The sequence below is a fragment of the Phacochoerus africanus genome, chromosome 9, assembly GCF_016906955.1.
Source record: "Phacochoerus africanus isolate WHEZ1 chromosome 9, ROS_Pafr_v1, whole genome shotgun sequence".
NCBI classification, from domain to species: Eukaryota; Metazoa; Chordata; class Mammalia; order Artiodactyla; family Suidae; genus Phacochoerus; species Phacochoerus africanus.
The window spans coordinates 117,650,136-117,667,258 of NC_062552.1; the positions used below are offsets into that span (position 1 = coordinate 117,650,136).

Genomic DNA, 17,123 nt, shown 5'->3' on the forward strand with positions numbered 1-17,123 from the left:
AGTGCTCTAAATTTCCTCCTAAGTACTGTTTTACCTGTATTCCTCACAATTTTGAAATATTCTCCTTTCCATTCTGTTCAAAATACTTTCTAAATTTCCCTTTTGACTTAGTTGACCCATGGGTTCTTTAAGTGTGTTTTTTTTAGTTATCTTATTAGCTGTATGTCTTAGTTGTTTTAGTGGTTGACTTAGAGTTTATAGTCTACATTTTAATTTTTTTAATTTTTATTAAATTTTTTTTTTTTTTTCCTTTCACGGCCACTCCTGCATCATATGGAAGTTCCCAGGCTAGGGACTGAATTGGAGCTGCAGGTTCAGGCCTACAGCACAGCCACAGCAATAGTGGATCCAAGCTGCATCTGTGACCTACATTGCAGCTTGTGGCAACACCAATCCTTAACCCACTGAGAGAGGCCAGGTATTGGACCCGCATCTTCACAGAGACTATGGCGTGTCCTTAACCTGCGGGGCCACAGTGAGAACTCCTAGTCTGCATTTTTAACTTCACACAGTCTACCTTCAAACAATAACATACCACTTCATGTATAGGAAAAGAATGTCCAGAATATACTTCATTTCTAGGCTTTGTGCTATTTGACTCCCATTTTACTCCTATATATGTTATAAATCAAACCATGTTTTTTTGCTTTAAATGGCCAATTATCTCTTGAAGCAATTTACCACTTGTTTTACACTCATTTATATTTGCTGTTGGCGGAGGCCAGCTCCGGCGGCCAGGGAGCACGCACTTCCCGATCGGGAGAGGGATGCGGCGTCGGCGAATGTACAATTATGGAGACAGCCTCTTTGTCGCTTCTTTCAGGGCACTGGACTGCTCCAACTTTATTGGCAACAGTGGTTGATTATATAGACAGTTTTTCACTACAGATTACATTACAGTGTTAAAAGTACATTGGTTAACTATTACATGGTATAGCAGCTATGCATCCTGTTTTAAGATCTCTATCTTAACTGAACTTAGTGAGTACTTTGAAGAGGCCATAAAACACAAGAATTTAGCATTTACAAACTTCGTTTGTAGACTGGTGTTTATCTTCAAAGCGTTATGGCAGGGAGACAGTGTGAGTAAATATAAACCAACTTAATTAAACTAGCTATCACTAAAAAGCTTTTAAAATCAAAGACAAAACTCACAGCTAGGTTTTTTTGGATAAGATATGGCTAACTTCTATGGACCTCATTAAAATCCTAACTCTAAAGTTACTATATAACTAGTTAATAGATAAACACTATGTTTTAACTAAGTTGGATTTAAATAGGGGAAAAGTCCTTCAAGATGAAATTTTTATTATACTATTTTTGTAATTTTGTTAAGTCACAAATCACTGCAGGACAATAAGAATGGGAAATAAGAATAATAAGTAAGTAATCAGGGAAGACTGAGAAAAACTGAATAACAAATAAAACAACAGGAAAGACTAGATCACCGAGACACAATCCATGTTCTCCAGTGCAAACATGGAAACTGCTTTCCCAGAAAGGCCCCAATTCTTCCCCATCAGCATCAAAGTGAGAGCTGTGTACCTGAGGCCTGCCCTCGGCTTGTACCGTGCAGGCAGGCCCACCTTCAGCATGCACCGTTCAGGCGAGCTTTTTTCCTGACCAAAAGCCCACCTTCGGCTTGTACCGTTTGGGTGGGCTCCCTTTCTTGGTTAAGAACCTGCCTTCAGGTTTTTCTGCCATCAGGCAAGGTCCTTGTTTTGAGTCCCTGCATTTTCTCGGCTCCCCGCATGCTGTTATTGCCATGTTTACATTTTTTTTTTTTCAGTTTTCTTCATTCCTTTCTGTAGATCTAAATATTCACCTTACTTCTGCCCAAAGAACTTTCTTACTACTTCTTGTGTAGGTCTGCTCTTAATTCCTTCAGCTTTTGTATGTCTGAGAATCAAGTCATTAGTTTGCTTCATTTTTGGAAGATATTTTCACTAGTTATTGAATCCCATGTTCAAATTTTTTTTCCCTAGTGTCTTAAAGATGCAATTTCCTGTCTTCTTGTTTCTGTTATTTCTGAGAAGAAACCTTTGTCATTTTGACTTTTTTTCTTCTGTATATAATATGTCATTTTTCTTGGACTGCTTTTAAGATTTTTTTAAATTTTAATTTTTATTATTATTTTTTTTATCTTATGGCTGCACCCATGGCATATGAAAGTTCCCAGGCCAGGGACTGAATCCAAGCCACAGCTGCAACTTACACCACAACTGCAGCAATGCCAGATCCTTTAACCCATGCCCCGGGCCGGGAATCAAACCTGTACCTCTGCAGTAACTCAAGTGACTGCAGTCAGATTCTTAACCCACTCTGCCACAGTGGGAACTCCTAAGATTTCTTTCTTTTTTTTTTTTAATCATGGTTGTAAGCAGTTTGATGACGACATGGCTTGGTGTAGTTTTCCTCATGTTTCTTGTCCTTGGGTTTGCTGAGTTTCTTGGATCTGTGGATTTATAGTTTTTACGTTTGGAAAAGTGTCAGCTATTGTTTCTTTCAAACTTTCTTGTACACCTCTATTCATCATACTCAGTATTTTCCTACCTTCTTGACCATATCAAATATAGTTATAATAACTGTTGTAACGTCCTTGTGTACTAATTCTGTTATCTGTCATTCGTGGATCTTTTCCAATTGCTTGATTTTTCTTCCCATTATGGATCGCACTTTCCTGCTTCTTAACATGGCTGGTAATTTTTTACTGGATTCTCGGCATTTTGAATTTGACTTTTTTGTGTGCTAGATATTTTTGATTCTTATGAGTATTCTTGAGCTGTATTCTATGACATATTTAAATTACTTAGAAACAGTTTTATGTCTTTGAGACTTGACATTAAGCTTTGGTGGGTGGGATCAGAGCAGCATTTTGTCTAGAGCTACTATTTCTTCACTGCTAAGGTACTATCCTTTTGAGTACCCTACTCAGTGTTCTATGATTTGCAAGATTTTCCCACCCTAACTAGTGGAAACACAAGCCATTGCTGTGTGATCATTGGGATTTTTCCTTCAAATCTTTTTAGGTTATTTTTTTTTTTCTTTGGCCTTGGATAGTTTTCTCACATGTGTTTACTGGTCAATATTCAGCTGAAGACTCATGGGGAACCCTTTACGGAGCTTCAGAAACTTAGCCCCCTCTTCCTCTCCTTCTCTGTCTGTCTCTCTATACAGCTCCTTCCTTTCCACTACTCTGCCTTACAGACTAGCTACCTTGGCCTCGCTGGACTCCCAGTTCCATCTCCTCACACAGGAAGACTGCCAGACTCTGCTGGGGCTCCTCCTCCCTGTGCCCCTGCCTGAAAACTCCCTCTTGACAGTGAGCTAGGATAATTGTAAGGCTCACCTTGTTTGCTTCCTCTCCCTCAGTGACCAGTGTCGTGCACTGATGATGCTGAATGTCTGAAAACCATTGTTTCATATACTTCATCTGGAATTTTAGTTTTGTTTTAGGCGGGAGTGTAAATCTGGTCTTTGTTACTCCATCTTGGCTGAAAGAGAAGGCTTCACGACTAATTTTGTTTTGAGGGCTGGAGGAAGCATGGAGTAAAATGAATATAGTACAACCAAGCAGGAAGTTTTTAATTTATTCTGTAGCAAAAACCAAGGTGAGAGGAAAATGATCACTTTCATTTTGGTGAAAAACAACCTGTTTTTAAAAATGCCCTTCAGTGTTCTGGATATTGTTTTTGAAGAAGAAAAGGAGAAAACCAACCAATTTTATCATAATATTACAGAGCCCCAGGTAAATTATATCTGATTCTTACTGCCAGCTTTGTAGGAGCCACTAGCAAAAGGATAGTGAAATGAACATTATTCAGTAGTCAAAGTACCATTCCTGAAGTAGGATGACTGCTTCATTGGTATAATGCCACCAATCACAGCAAACTTTAACCCGATCCCTTTGATCATGCGGTTTATAAATCACAAACCTGAAGCCCCTGACAGGTATATATAGAGTCTTATGGTCACATGTTACATCAATGGGAAAATAACAGAAACATTTCTAAAATCAGCCTCAGGGACGGTCCCTTGCGGTGCAGTGGGTTAAGAATCCTGCATTGCTGCAGCTGTCGTGTGGGTCACAACTGCAGCATGGGCTCAGTCCCTGGCCTGGGAACTTCCACATGACATGTCAAGGGTGAGGCCAAAAAAGCATAATAAGAGAAGAGAAAATTAGCCTCCCTATTCCCTTGACTGCCTCACACAGGTCCTTAGCCCCAGGGCCAGCCCTGGGCAAGGTGTCCACCCAGGGACAGGCTGCCCAGTACTCCCTGGTCCCTGCATACCTCATCCCCTCAGGATCTTAACAAGAGAGGCAGGTCAGGTATTTTCCAAATATCAAGAGGCATACAGGCCGGCGTCTGTATTAAATGGGTCAAAGTCGACAGAACTTTATAGACGTGAGGACCCTCAGGGCTTTGTTTTCACCCTGCAGATATTAGGGAGAAAGTGGTCAGACAAGCTTTTCTTTTCTTCTTTCGCCTTCTCCACTGGCTCCATACGAGCCAGTCCTCCTAGGCTCCAGAGCCCCCTTCTCTGGCACCAACCTTTGTAATCGCACAGTTTTGTTATGAGGGTTGGTGACAGGGAAAGCGGGAGAGGGTGTCATTTTCTGATAGTTTGAGTTTAAATCCAGTCGCATCATCTTCTGGGACACACCATACTCTATTTCTAAACACAATAGTTATATTAGAGACAGAGCATTAAATGGTTGCAATTAAACAGTATGTTTAGAAGTAAACAACAAGGGAAGCCAAACTAATGAATTGTATGTGTCACCAGAATGTTGAAAGCAGAACTGCCAGGTTTAGCTTAGAGAACAAAAGCACAGGAATATAATTTACCACTTCACCAAGTTTGTTTGTTTGTTTGTTTTTATGACTCGATGAATTAAATGAGGCCAGCAGCCCCTGGCCATGACTAGTGAACAGGCAGATCATTTACATACTATCTCCATCTCAGCAGGCTCGCCTCCTCTTTCTCCCCGGTTTGTTCATTGCCTTGCTGTCCTCCCATTGGCCCAGGCTGACTATTAACTTTTCTCTCCATCCAAAGAGCAAACTAGTCCTCAGACCCCCACAGGCTGTGTCTGCAGACAGCATCCTTCTCCATCTCAGAATCTGTCCCTGGTCTTACCTGGACCATGGAGGCCGCCTCCCCACTGGGCTCCTGCCTCCGTGCTCTTTGTCCTTCCTCACCCTAGTCTCCAGACTGCTGCCACTGTCATCTCTCTGGAGCATGGCTCTTCTCACAGTGAATGGGGTTTTCCCTCTTCAGAAGTTATATCGAATTTGGAATAGGATCCAGATCCCCTTATGTGACATCTATCCCAACTCATCTGTGGGCAGATGATGAGAGGCCTCACTCTGCTTTTCTAAACTTGTTTTTTGTGACCCTCTCCTATGAAACTCACCTGTCAGCATCACGTGAACCCCCATTGCCTCCTCACCCCTCTGCATACTCCTGCCTCTGAGCTCTGCTTCCTTGAGTACCCTTGTATTAGTTTTGTTAGGCTGCTGAGTACTACAGATTGAGTGACTTAAATCACAGAAATTTACCGTCTCGCGGTTCTGGAGGTGAGAAGTTAAGAGATCAAGGAGATGGCGGGGTTGGTTCCTCCTGAGGCTGTGAGGGAGCATCTGTCCTGGCCCCTCCCCTAGCTTCTGGGGCTTGGCTGGAGATCACTGGCATTCCTTGGCTTGTAGATCTCTGCTTCATGTTCATGTGACATTCTCCCGGTGTGCGTATCTGTATCCACATTTCCCCTTTTTGTATAAGGACCCCAGTTATATTGAATTAAGAGTCTACCCTAGTCCAGAATGACCTCTTCTTCACTCAAGATGTTTTCAATGACCCCATTTCCAAATGAGGTCCCATCAGAGGCTGTGTGGGCAAGGACTTTAGCATCTGTATCAGTGGACACAATTCATCCCATATCAACTCTGCTCCTTGGAGTGGAGAGTCAGAGGGAGCATGGAGTGAAATGATATGATACATGTGAGCACATTCAAGATCCGAGCAGTCCTGAAAGAAACGAGTGTTTCCAAACTTATTAGCTCATAGCCCTTCTTCCTCATTTAAATCCTATCAAAGTGGAGATCTGTGGCACACACTTTGGGGAATGTTGTAATCTGTCCCTACTTCTGGATTTATGAGGCTGTGAATGTTTATCGGTGTTTAGAAGGCCTGCAGTGTGGCGAGAGACCAGAGCAGACAGAGGAGGGCACTGCTGGGGGTACTCAGGCAGGTCACCTGTGGCCTCCTAGGAAGGGCGGCCTCAGAGGGGCAGGGCACGGAGACGCCAGGGGGTTGAGAGCCTTAGTTTGGCCAGAGCAGCGTGTGCACCTCCACCCCAGCTCCCTCTGGCTGCATCTCATCTTACACATCACAGCCAGGCAAGCCCAGGGCTGGTCTTTTTCTATCAGTTCAGCATTTGAACTGCCTCCCAGTGCTCTTTTCTTAACAACTACGGGCAGAGTCGCCATGCTGCTTGGAGACTCAGTTCTAAAGATCCCATGGAGGAAATTATATTTCAAGAAAGTGAGGATTTCATTAAATAAATACATGTTTAATTTCCTTTGCTTGGTAGCTTTCAGGAGACAATCAGTCATTGACTCTAAAAGTGTGTTTCGGGTGCTCACAGGGCACTTATTAACCTCCAAATGCCACCAGCTCAGCAAAGTTTGGCCTCAGACGTTTTTTGCTTTTTTGCTTTTTTTTTGTTTTTTCCTGATAGCGGGTGACTCCACAACAGGGGCCCACATCCTTTTGTGATGTTAGAGCGATGCGTGATGTTCGTGCACCGCTTTGCCTCACAGTAAGCGGAGCTTATGTGGGAGAATGGGGAACAGTAATAACGGGGCTTCTGTGTTTCTCCATACAGCTGATACCTATGTGGTTGCCAATGATTCAGTCAAATATCAAGGTAAGTTGCCCCTGGGCTCCATGATGCTCCACTTACACCTGTTCCAGGTCTCTGGGGCTGATAGCACAGGAGACCCTGTGGGCCAGGTAAGGGGCCTGGGGCCAAGGTGACAGCAGGAACAGCTGCTCTACTGCTCCTCATTGATGAAGGGAGGAGGGGAGGACCCCAGAGTCTGGCTGAGGCTCAGTTTCTGATTAGAATATGGGTTGAAAAGCTACCCCACCTTCGTAGGATACCCAAAGGCATCCAGGCCCAGGCATGGCCCCTGCTATTTCCTGGCCACTAAGATTGACTTTTGGTTAAGGGAAGAATTCTATTAAGAAAGGGTAGCATTGAATGAATGACAGAATTGAGCTAGAAAGGACCTGCCCACCCCCATCATTTTACATAAGAGGAAACAGGATCAGAAGGAGTTACTTGGACAGGGCCCCACAGCCAGGAGGGGGAATATATTTGTCACTGCCAGTCCCCACCTTGAGTGACACATCATCATTGTAGGGTCAAACATCCTCGGTGGCTTCATAATAAATGTAGTTATTGAAGCTTGATGTTAAGACGGCAAAGCTAATCAACTGTTCCACCCAAAACTGGGTCCCATTTAAGGCACTGGGAGTATCAGGGGAGGAAGAGAAACCGAAAGCCTTCTTGCTGGATTTCCTCTCAGAGCTGGTGAGGCATGCTAGTGGAAAGAAAGGAGGTGACTTCAAGGGATCCAGACCCCAAGTGAGAATTGCAGCTGTCAGCTGATCACGGGCTTTGAGTATAAATTCACGGCATTCGTGCTGTTTATGGCCACCGGCAGGGCTGGCGGCTATGCTGAGTGTTGCAGTACTAGCCTCTTTTGTGAAAGGTGCTTGTCCTAGAAGCATTCCAAACTGCCCCTCCCCTGCTGGCGGTCACCTGTGACAGTCTGACATTGCCCAGAGTGCTAAGAAGAAGCCAACGGGACTTGACGAAAAGCTGGCGAAAATAAGGAAAGTTTATAACCTAGCTCCTTCATGTACATTAACATGAGAACAGAGCAATTATAATCGTGATTAAAACGTCCTGAGCACTTACTCTGTGCCCACATCTGTTCTGACCCCTCTGGTAACTCTTTTATCCGTAACAATAACCGCATCAGGCGAGGGTTCCTGTCCCCGCCTGGCCCGTGAGAAAATCCAAACACCGAAAAAAAAAACTTGTTCCCTAAGTTGTTTACCGATGAGCCAGGATTTGAACCTGGAGAGCCTGGCACCAGGCTCACAGAGTGAACAGCCCCTGGGGGACAAGGCTAAGTGTCAGTCCGTATACCAGTGTCGCCGTGAATGAGTCCCGATGGGAATGGCATTACTTGGATGGACTTGAGCCAGGGGGGCGCTAGAGGCATGGTCCCCTGCCCTGAGCACTGCCAAGTCTGAGAGTTGGCCCTCAGGCCACACAGCTCCGTGCCATGTGTGAGTTCTGCCTGCAGAAGTCCAGCCCGGCACTGCCTGTGTCGACCGTGAACCTTGGGAGGACAGACACTAAACTGCCATGGTCTTGCCCTTTCTTGACAGCACTTATCTGCGGGACTCCAGCTTCGCCTCCAGGCCATTCAGAACAACGTGAACCACCACAGCCTCAGGACGCTGCCGGGCTCAGCCCAGAGCAGTGCCGGCCTGGCGGCCTTACGCAAGTGGCTGCAGTGCACCCAGTTCAAAATGGCCCAGGTGGAGATCCAGTCCTCAGAAGCAGCCTCTCAATTTTATCCTCTGTGAGCGGACTCCTCAGCTCCCAGTGTCAACACTCTGGTTTAGCAATAATGGGTTTAAAAACAAAACAATTCGATCCAAGCAGGTTGGGGAACATATTGGTACTGTACATTCTCTTTCTAGTTTAGTAAAAGACGTGCAAAGGCCCGAGAGGGCCAAAATGAAGCTTTCTTGCTACACATATTTCTGATGACTCCTTGGGCTATCTGATTAAGTGTTTCCTTACATTATTTTTTAAAAACCAAATCATTTTTCTTTAACTAACTTCTATTTTTTTTAAGAAAAAAAAATAGACTGGTGGGTACTCACAGAAAAGTTGTATAAGTCCCCCTGTTGCTATTTTTGATGATAGAGAATAAATAGGGTTTTTGAAACCTTTGTAGTGTTTTTTCTTAAAATCCACTCTTGGCAATGCAATAATAATAATAATAATAAAAAAAAAAAACCGTCACCATAAGCCAGTGACACTTGACTGAAGCTTTTTGTCATTATCCTGGGAAAAGTGGCAGCTTGCAAGGACCATTACAAAGTGCACTTAGAAATTAGGTGGTTAAACTGTGCCAATTGTTTTCTTTGTTTTATAATATCATTTTCCAGAACTGTCCAGTAAGTTTTATTATTTTTAAAACTAGTTTTTCAACTCATCCGTTCTAGGCTGTACTTTCTTGGAAGCTTTATGATAACCATTTTAGTTTTGTGAATAATAAATTTTATTCTTTTGTTAATACTTGTATACAATTCAATTTCAAACTGTAGATTGCATACTGGACCAGACGATTTCCCCACGCTGGCACAGAACACTGCACCTGGAGCTATGTTTCATAAAATGGAATTTTAATAGTGTAAGAGCACCAAGATTTATCAGCACTTATACTTAGCATTTGAGTGTGCATTCACAAATGATACTTCTCTTCTCTACCCCTGTAATGCACTGACTAAAAGAAGACTTAATATACATTTAAGCTGTATATTGACATGCTATTAAATGCATTTTTTATTATCTTTGTGAGCCTGGGGTTTTTTAAAAATCAGTTTATAGAGCTAGAGTTTAGTTCCTTTCAACCATTTCTTCTAAACTTTTAAAACATCTAACTTCCCTTAAGACTAAAGTAAAATTTTAAGGGGAAAAGACTTTAAGACCATTTGGTGAGAGAAATATACAATTTATTTGAAGTCCGTTCTCTCAGAGGGACTTGGAGGACATGGGAGTTTTTAAATGTTGGCTGTTAAAAAGCTTCTCTTTTCTTCTGGGAAGTCTGATATCTCCATCCTTCTCAGGGGAAAACAAATCCTCCAGTGTTTAAGTATTTCACTGAAGTTCTAGAAAGACAGGGTGGCAGGTCTCCATCCTTAGGAAAGTTTGTGGGGAACCAGTAGGTTCCCATAGTAAGAGTATAGAAATGATTCTTCTTCATATTTTGCTAACAAACTCTTTGGAAAGGGCTTCCCCAGTGAGACTTCGCCTCTGTCCCAGTCGTGCTTGGTTATGCTTCTGTGCACATTTTTGTCTTGTATTATGAGAAGTTGTGCATGTATTTGTCTCACTTGTAAACTGTGACAGCTTTGAGGATATGTCCTGTCTCTGTATCCCCAGGGTTTGCACGTAGTACATGTTTAATTAATGTCTGTTGAATTGAATGGGTTTGATGAAGCAGCAGGTCTTTCTTGAGCTACCCAGTGGGCTCAGCAAGGGCTAAATTGTGACTTTCTCTTTTTGTGCAGGGATTCCTAGAGGGGGTTAATAGAAACGGGCCGCAGCGAGCGGCGCTCTCTAGCCACTTTCCCGTGGGGGTGTAACTGACTTCCCCATCTGGGCTCAGCGGTAGGCCCAGCTCTTCACTGGTCCTGAGCCCACCATGCCGCAGGCAGCCAGGATCTTAGTGGCCCCATCTTACCAGCAGACAAGGTTCGGAGTCATCCAACAGCTTCTTTTCCAACTCCATGTTCTTTGCCCAGTTCCTTGAATGAACTTCTGCCTCCATTTCCCGCTGTACTTGCAGCCCCTCCGGGGGCTGGATATGAACCCTTAACTCAGTCCTCTTGACTGGGTCCATCTAATGCTTCCTGCTGCCAGGACTGGTTTCCTTCATCCCGGTTACAGCCTAGGGTTTTGGTCCCATCCAGGCAGGTCTCCCTCCTCGCCCCTCAGAACTGTGTGACCAGTTTTCCTACCAACCTGATCCAAACACTGTCCCTGCTGGGACCGTGTCACTTCACTGGCTGGTAGAGACCAGCAAGCTTACAGGCTCGCCTCGTTCCCTCCCCCACCCCACCCCCACTTCATTACCCAGTGTCCTCGTCTTCTTTTGTTATGTCAATATGTTAGCCTCTCCAGCAAGGGGGGCTCAGGCACTTACAAGGAAAAAAGCCAGGAAAAGAAGGGATAGATGGAAGTTTAGCAGGATTTGCCCTTACAAGTAAGAGGGGAAGCCATTCAGCTAGGTCAGGAGTCAGACCACTGCAGTCCACTGCTTGTTTTTGCTAAAAAAATAAAATCTAACTTATCGGAACACAACCCCGTCTGCCATTTACATGTTGTCTATGGCTATGTTTGTGCTCTAAGGGCAGAACTGAAGAGTAGGGACAGAGACTCTATGTCCCTGAAAGCCTAAAACATTTACCCTCTGGCCCTTTAAAAAGTCTTCTGACCCCTGGCCAAGGTGAAGGTCACTGAGGAGCGCTGAGTTGAACCCTGGCATTGGGTATATTTTCCCTACCACCTCAGGGTTTTTGAAATTTCATTATTAGTGTGTCCTCATCTGTAACATGTGGACAATTCTACCTCATAGGGTTGATGAGATGAGGAAATAAAGAATGCAAGGGAAGAGCTTAAGGCAATGCCTGGCGCATGGTAAGCACTCAATAAAAGTTATTGGTGGTTGTTTTTATTTTCATGTTAAAGCCTAGAGAAGTAAAGCTTCTTGTCCAAGGTCTTACGGCCAGTAAGAGGCAAAGCCAGAACTTGACCGCAGGTCCGTCTGACCCCAAGGACTATGCTTTCAACCCCTGCCCATACTGACACTTGCCACCCCAACTGCAGCCCCAGCTGACGGCTCTGACAGCAGCACAGAGGGCGGAGAGATCCCAACAAATTTTGCCTCATCCAGATTTGGCGAGCGCTGATTATTGGCTTGGAGAAGGGCCAGGAATAGATTCAATTTTCCTTCTGCCGTGGAATCCTACTGATTCCAGAGCGTGAACAGAACATTCTGAGATTCCTAAGGGTAGAATGGGCCAAAATCTGCAAGCCCGTAGATTCCATGATTTTTTGTCATGGGCATGCCTCTTACTAGTTGGGTGAGCTTGGACAAGTTATTAAACCTCTCTGGACCTCTGTGTACCTTATCTGTAAAATGGAGCCATCTACCCATCTCCCTGGAAAAGCGCAGCAGAGTGGAGGACTGAGGTGGTGCTTGGGAGACTGTACCAGACTCCATGGACCTCCAGGAAGATCTGGGCCACCTTGTGAAGCCCACACGAGGGGACAGCTTCCAGCTGCAGTTTGTTTTTTCCCTTTAGCCAGTCCCTCAGAAGCGAGACCTACGAGACCCAGGCGAGCCGAAACACGGTCATAACCAAGGGTGTCCAGTCTCCGTGGCGCGCCATCCTTTACAAGCGTGTCCTCCTCCCCGACCACAGGATGATTTTCAGCAGCTCTCTTCCCTAAGAGTCTCATCTGAGGCCAAGTTGTTTGCAGCAACTTCGTCTCCATTTCCAAACTACAACCGGGCCAACTAAGATTGGATTGGATCAGAGAAGATGGGTTATGTACCAAGACTCTTTCATGAGCTGGGACTCAAGGGCTTCTGGCATTAATTGGACAATGCAGATCACTTAATATACCTCTTTAATAGAATTAATTTGCAAATCTGTATTTTGGACAAATTGGATGTTTTAACAGTAATGGTCTTAAGAAGAATGAAGGGAGTGGTTGGAACTCACTGGAAAAGAACCAAACTATGTTTTTATGAGAGTTGAACCCTTTGAGAGAGGAAGTGTTATTAGTAAGAGGCTGGCGAGCTCCTTCCAGTGCTAGGAGCAGCAAGCAGTGAGCCTCTCGTGAAGGGGATTCAAGAGAAACCGCAAGAGCTGCCGCTTATTAAGCATCTCCTAGGTACTGTGCACCTCACACACATTCTCTTTACTCCTCTTAGACCTCCCCTCCCATGAGATAGGCATGCGTTATTATATCCAGTTTGCAGATGAGGCAAGTTGAGGCCCAGACGTTAAATGACTCTTCCAAGGTCATGCAGCTCACAGCGGTAGCATTGGGACCAGAAGGCCGTCTGACCTCACGTCAGGGCTCCACTTCGTAAACATGAATTTCTCTCCCCCTTTTTTGGGGTTCTGGGCTCTTTTGGCTAGAATGTGCCAAGAGGATGGAATAAAGAAATCGGAGGGCTCTTTTTGAGGCAGCTCAGTCTTGTGGATGTCTCTGTTTATTGATCATCTGTAATAAATTTCTAGCGAGCCGGTGTCACTTCATCTGACGAAGGCATTTTCTCCTTTACTTTGGGAAGTTATTTATTTGAAAAAAATGTAATTCACTAATTAAATCCCATTTAGTTTCCCACCTAATAGTTGTTTGGGAAGAAAAAAATTTTGTGGATTACAGATTGTGGCGATGAACTATTAGTTTAGGGGTCTGTTAAGGGTTCACTCAGCCCTATCGAGACTTGCCCCTAATTGGGAATAATCATAGCTGCCCTATGCGGGATTTACAACATGTCAGGCACTTTAGATGCGGTGATCTCTTTTCGTCTTCTCTATAATGACGTGAGGTAGGCACTTCTGTTATTAACCCCATATTACAGACGAGGAAACTGAGGCATGGAGAGACTGTACTTGCAGGACTCAGTAAGAGGTAGAGCAAAATTTGAATCCAGATTATGTCAGCCTCCGAAGCCTTGGCTCTTTCTGATACATAGTTCTGCTAGTCAAACAGTAGGTAGAATCCTCTGCTACTCACCAGCCCAACAAGGTAACCTAGAATCATGTAGACCAGAAGTCACCAACCGGCAGCCTGTGGATTAAACTTGGCCCAAAGCATTTTTTTTTTTTTTTGGTCTTTTGAGGGCCCCACCCACAGCATATGGAAGTTCCCAGGCTAGGGGTCTAATCTGAGCTGTAGCTGCCCGCCTACACCACAGCCACAGCCACATCAGATCCAAGCCGTGTCTGTGACCGACACCACAGCTCACACAACGCCAGATCCTTAACCCATGGAGTGAGGCCAGGGATCGAACCCGCAACCTCATGGTTCCTAGTCAGATTTGTTTCCGCTGCGCCTCGACGGGAACTCCGGCTCATAGCGTATTTTGTTTGATGAACTTGAACTCTCGATATCTCCTTTTGCTCTGAATACTTCTGCCAGAGCCTGCAGGCTCCAGTTTTGTACACTTCTTACTACTGACTTCAGTCTCCCAAGCAGGAAGACCCCACAGCCTCTTGGCAGAAATCCGGTTGCCCCTGGATTGGTGCTTCACTCACTCACCTGCTCTGCCCTGCAGGCCTGTGAGTTCGCCACCAGTTTAGACGGACCCTCTCATTGTATCATCCCGAGAGGGGGCAGGATTTACCGGGTGTCACTCAGCAAGCCACTGGGCCGCAGGACTTGAGGCCATGCTCTCAGCACTACAGTGGCCCACTTCTCCCTGGCATCACTCCCTCTCCAACTGCAGGGCCATGGGCCGGCGGCCCTGCCCCTCCCTACCCCCACCCATCACTTTGACCTCATTTCAGGTCAGGGCTGGTCTCTCCAAGGTGAGCCCCTGGCAGCTGCTCTTCCCTGCAGGGTGCTCGGGACATTGGCGGAAACCACTGATTTGGTGGAACAAAGAATTGGCTTTTTAATCCTGCAGTCCAGACAGGCCCCCGCCTGCAGGCCGGTGGAGAGGGGAGCCTCCTGGGGCTGCCTGGCAGACGCCCTGATTTCCGCTCCTTCAAGTGGCCACTTGGAAAAGAGAGGAACCAGCAAGTAATCAGGTGTGAAGGACAGAAGCGCTCCAGGTGAGGACAATCATGCTGCCCAGATGGGGGGGTGGGGGGGGGGTAGCGGGTGGGGGGGGGATCTGGAGAGGGGGATGGGGACCGTTTCAGACAGCAGGGTGTGCCCAGAGCCTTCAGCTCAGACAGCCCAGGGCTGGGCTAAGAGTCGGGGGCAGATGAAGGGGACAGACATGGGCTCTGCAGCCAGGTCTCCTGGGGACGTTTTCAGACACCTGCTCTCTGACCACCGACCAGTGACTTCCTCTCGCTGAGCCTTAGTTTCATTGGCTGCAAAATGGAGATGATTAATTCCTCTCTCCCGACAAAGAGCAAAGGAAGTGATATCTGTCCAGCACTTGGCACAGGGAGGGAGTCAAAAACAGGAATGGTTGCTAAGCTTTGAGGTGCACTCACTATTAGTTCCACTGGGCTCTGTGCTAAGCACCTGACATTCATGCAGCCGTTTCTCCTTCCAGCTGTAATGCCATGTGACAGCTGGTGTTTTGCTGAAATGAAATCACAGCTTGCAGTGGGAATTTGGCTCCTATTCTTTGGAATGCAGCATTCCTACGCCGCTGTGCTTCGCGTGGCAACTCAAGGCTCCCCCGCGTTTCTCTGTTTGAATGAGCTGCTGGGAAATCCTCCTCCATGTGGTGCTTTCTGTCATCATTTGGACTTCACATGGTGTGAACACGTCCTTGTGTTTGTAAGGGGAATAATATTTTGAAAATAATAAATGGATGTGTTTTCTGTTCTTCTCCAGGAATTGGGTTCCCCAGCCTAGCTCCGTGAATGGTGTGGGGGCGGGGGGAGGTTCAGATGTAAGGAAAGTTCTGGTCAGACAGGATGGGGGAATGGAGAGGCCACCTCTTCTGGACCCTAGTGGACTGTTGGCCAAAGAAAAAGGGAGACAAATGCAGGGCAGGGCTGAGAGGCAAGGTGGGCACGTCTGTACCTTCCCTCTTGGGGGTGAGGACATTCTAGAAATGTCCAGATGGAAATGTACCAGGAGCCCTGCCACATGGTGGCACACAGCTTCCAGGAGAAGAGCTTGTGGCCTGAGCAGCCTTGGCAGGGCTGCAAGTAGAAGCCTGGGCCCGGACTCCAGCCGCCCTCTCCTGCTTGCTCATGTGAGTGTGCAGATCCCAGATTCTCTGAGGCTGGTGCTGAGAGAGCAGGAAGATGGGCAGAACTCATGGTCAGGAGAGAGAAACTGCCACAGTGTGCACATTTGCAGCTGGAGGCATGGTCACCCTCAGAGGCTAGAAGGGCCCAGGCATAGCCCTGCAGTCCCCTGTCCAGGAAGCAGCCGAGGCTGGCCACGAAACCTGCCAGGACCCGGAGACGCCTGCTAAGGGACACACCTGGTGCCTCCTGAAGGGGAGCAGGCCTGGGAAGTCAGCACGCAGTCTGAGGATCTATCCAAAAGAGGCAGAGTCACCCAGTGGAGACCAGTGAAACTGGAAGAGGCCCGAACACCACCAATTTGCACATTTGGGTTTTTCTGTCCTCTCAAGCCCCTACACCTAAGGAGGCGGGGACTCGGACCAGCTGTGTGAAATAAAATGCTACCTTCTTTTCTTTATGCTGTGTGCGCTGCTAAATGTGTAATCCACAATTAATCGATCAATTAATTTCTACAATATATCTTGTGCCAGTGGCATTGGGGGTCTGGCGATTTGACAATGAGTGAGACCCAAAAGCCAGGTAGGCCCCAGTTCTCATGCACCATATGTTCCCATGGGAGAAGAAAGACAGGAGACGCATACATGTATCGACAAGCATCCTTCGTGGCGAAAAGTGCTGTATTGAAAATAAATGAATAGGGGTTCCCGTCGTGGCTCAGTGGTTAATGAACCCGACTAGGATCCATGAGGACGCCGGTTTGATCTCTGGCCTCGCTCAGTGGTTAAGGATCTGGCATTGCCATGAGCTGTGGTGTAGGTTGCAGACTCGGCTCGGATCCTGCGTGGATGTGGCTGTGGCTGTGCTGTAGGCCGGTGGCTGCAGCTCCAATTCAACCCCTAACCTGGGACCTTCCATAGGCGGTGGGTGCTGCTCTAAAAAGCAAAAATAAAAAAATAAACAAATAGACAAAGGGTGGTTGAAAAAAGTCACCAGTGATAACCTGGGAGGGAGGCTGCAAAGACCTAAACTGGGAAGAAGCTGGCATCTGTGAGGAGCTCAGGGAGGCCAGGGTGACTGAGGGGAAGGAAGAACTGGGAGCAGGGTGACAAGGACGTGGGGGCAGGAGAAGCAGGGGCTGGGTCAGGAAGGGCTTTGTGAGCCAGTGTGAGAAGTGCGGCTTTTATTTTAAGTGTGGAAGAAGTCGTGGGCAGGTTTTAAAGTCGTGCATGATCTGACTTAAAGCTCGCTCTGGTGCTTGGGGGAGCTATCCTCGGGGCAGCAGAGGTGGAGGCAGGAGGTCTCGGCAGGCGCTCAGCCTGGTCCAGGCAGAAGCCATGGTGGCT

The 17,123-nt window shown here is 46.4% G+C and overlaps 1 protein-coding gene across 4 annotated transcripts in view; it reads left to right on the plus strand.

Moving 5' to 3' along the window:
* The window catches only part of UNC79 (unc-79 homolog, NALCN channel complex subunit), a 263,893-nt gene extending 254,855 nt beyond the window's left edge, over positions 1–9,038 (plus strand). For all 4 annotated transcript variants that reach the window (XM_047795599.1, XM_047795600.1, XM_047795601.1 and 1 more), the window contains 2 exons: positions 6,890–6,931; positions 8,470–9,038. In XM_047795599.1, the coding sequence (XP_047651555.1) occupies positions 6,890–6,931; positions 8,470–8,670 (243 nt within the window). In that variant the 3' untranslated portion in view covers positions 8,671–9,038. The remainder of the gene's footprint in view (positions 1–6,889; positions 6,932–8,469) is intronic.
* Positions 9,039–17,123: the final 8,085 nt, after the last annotated feature.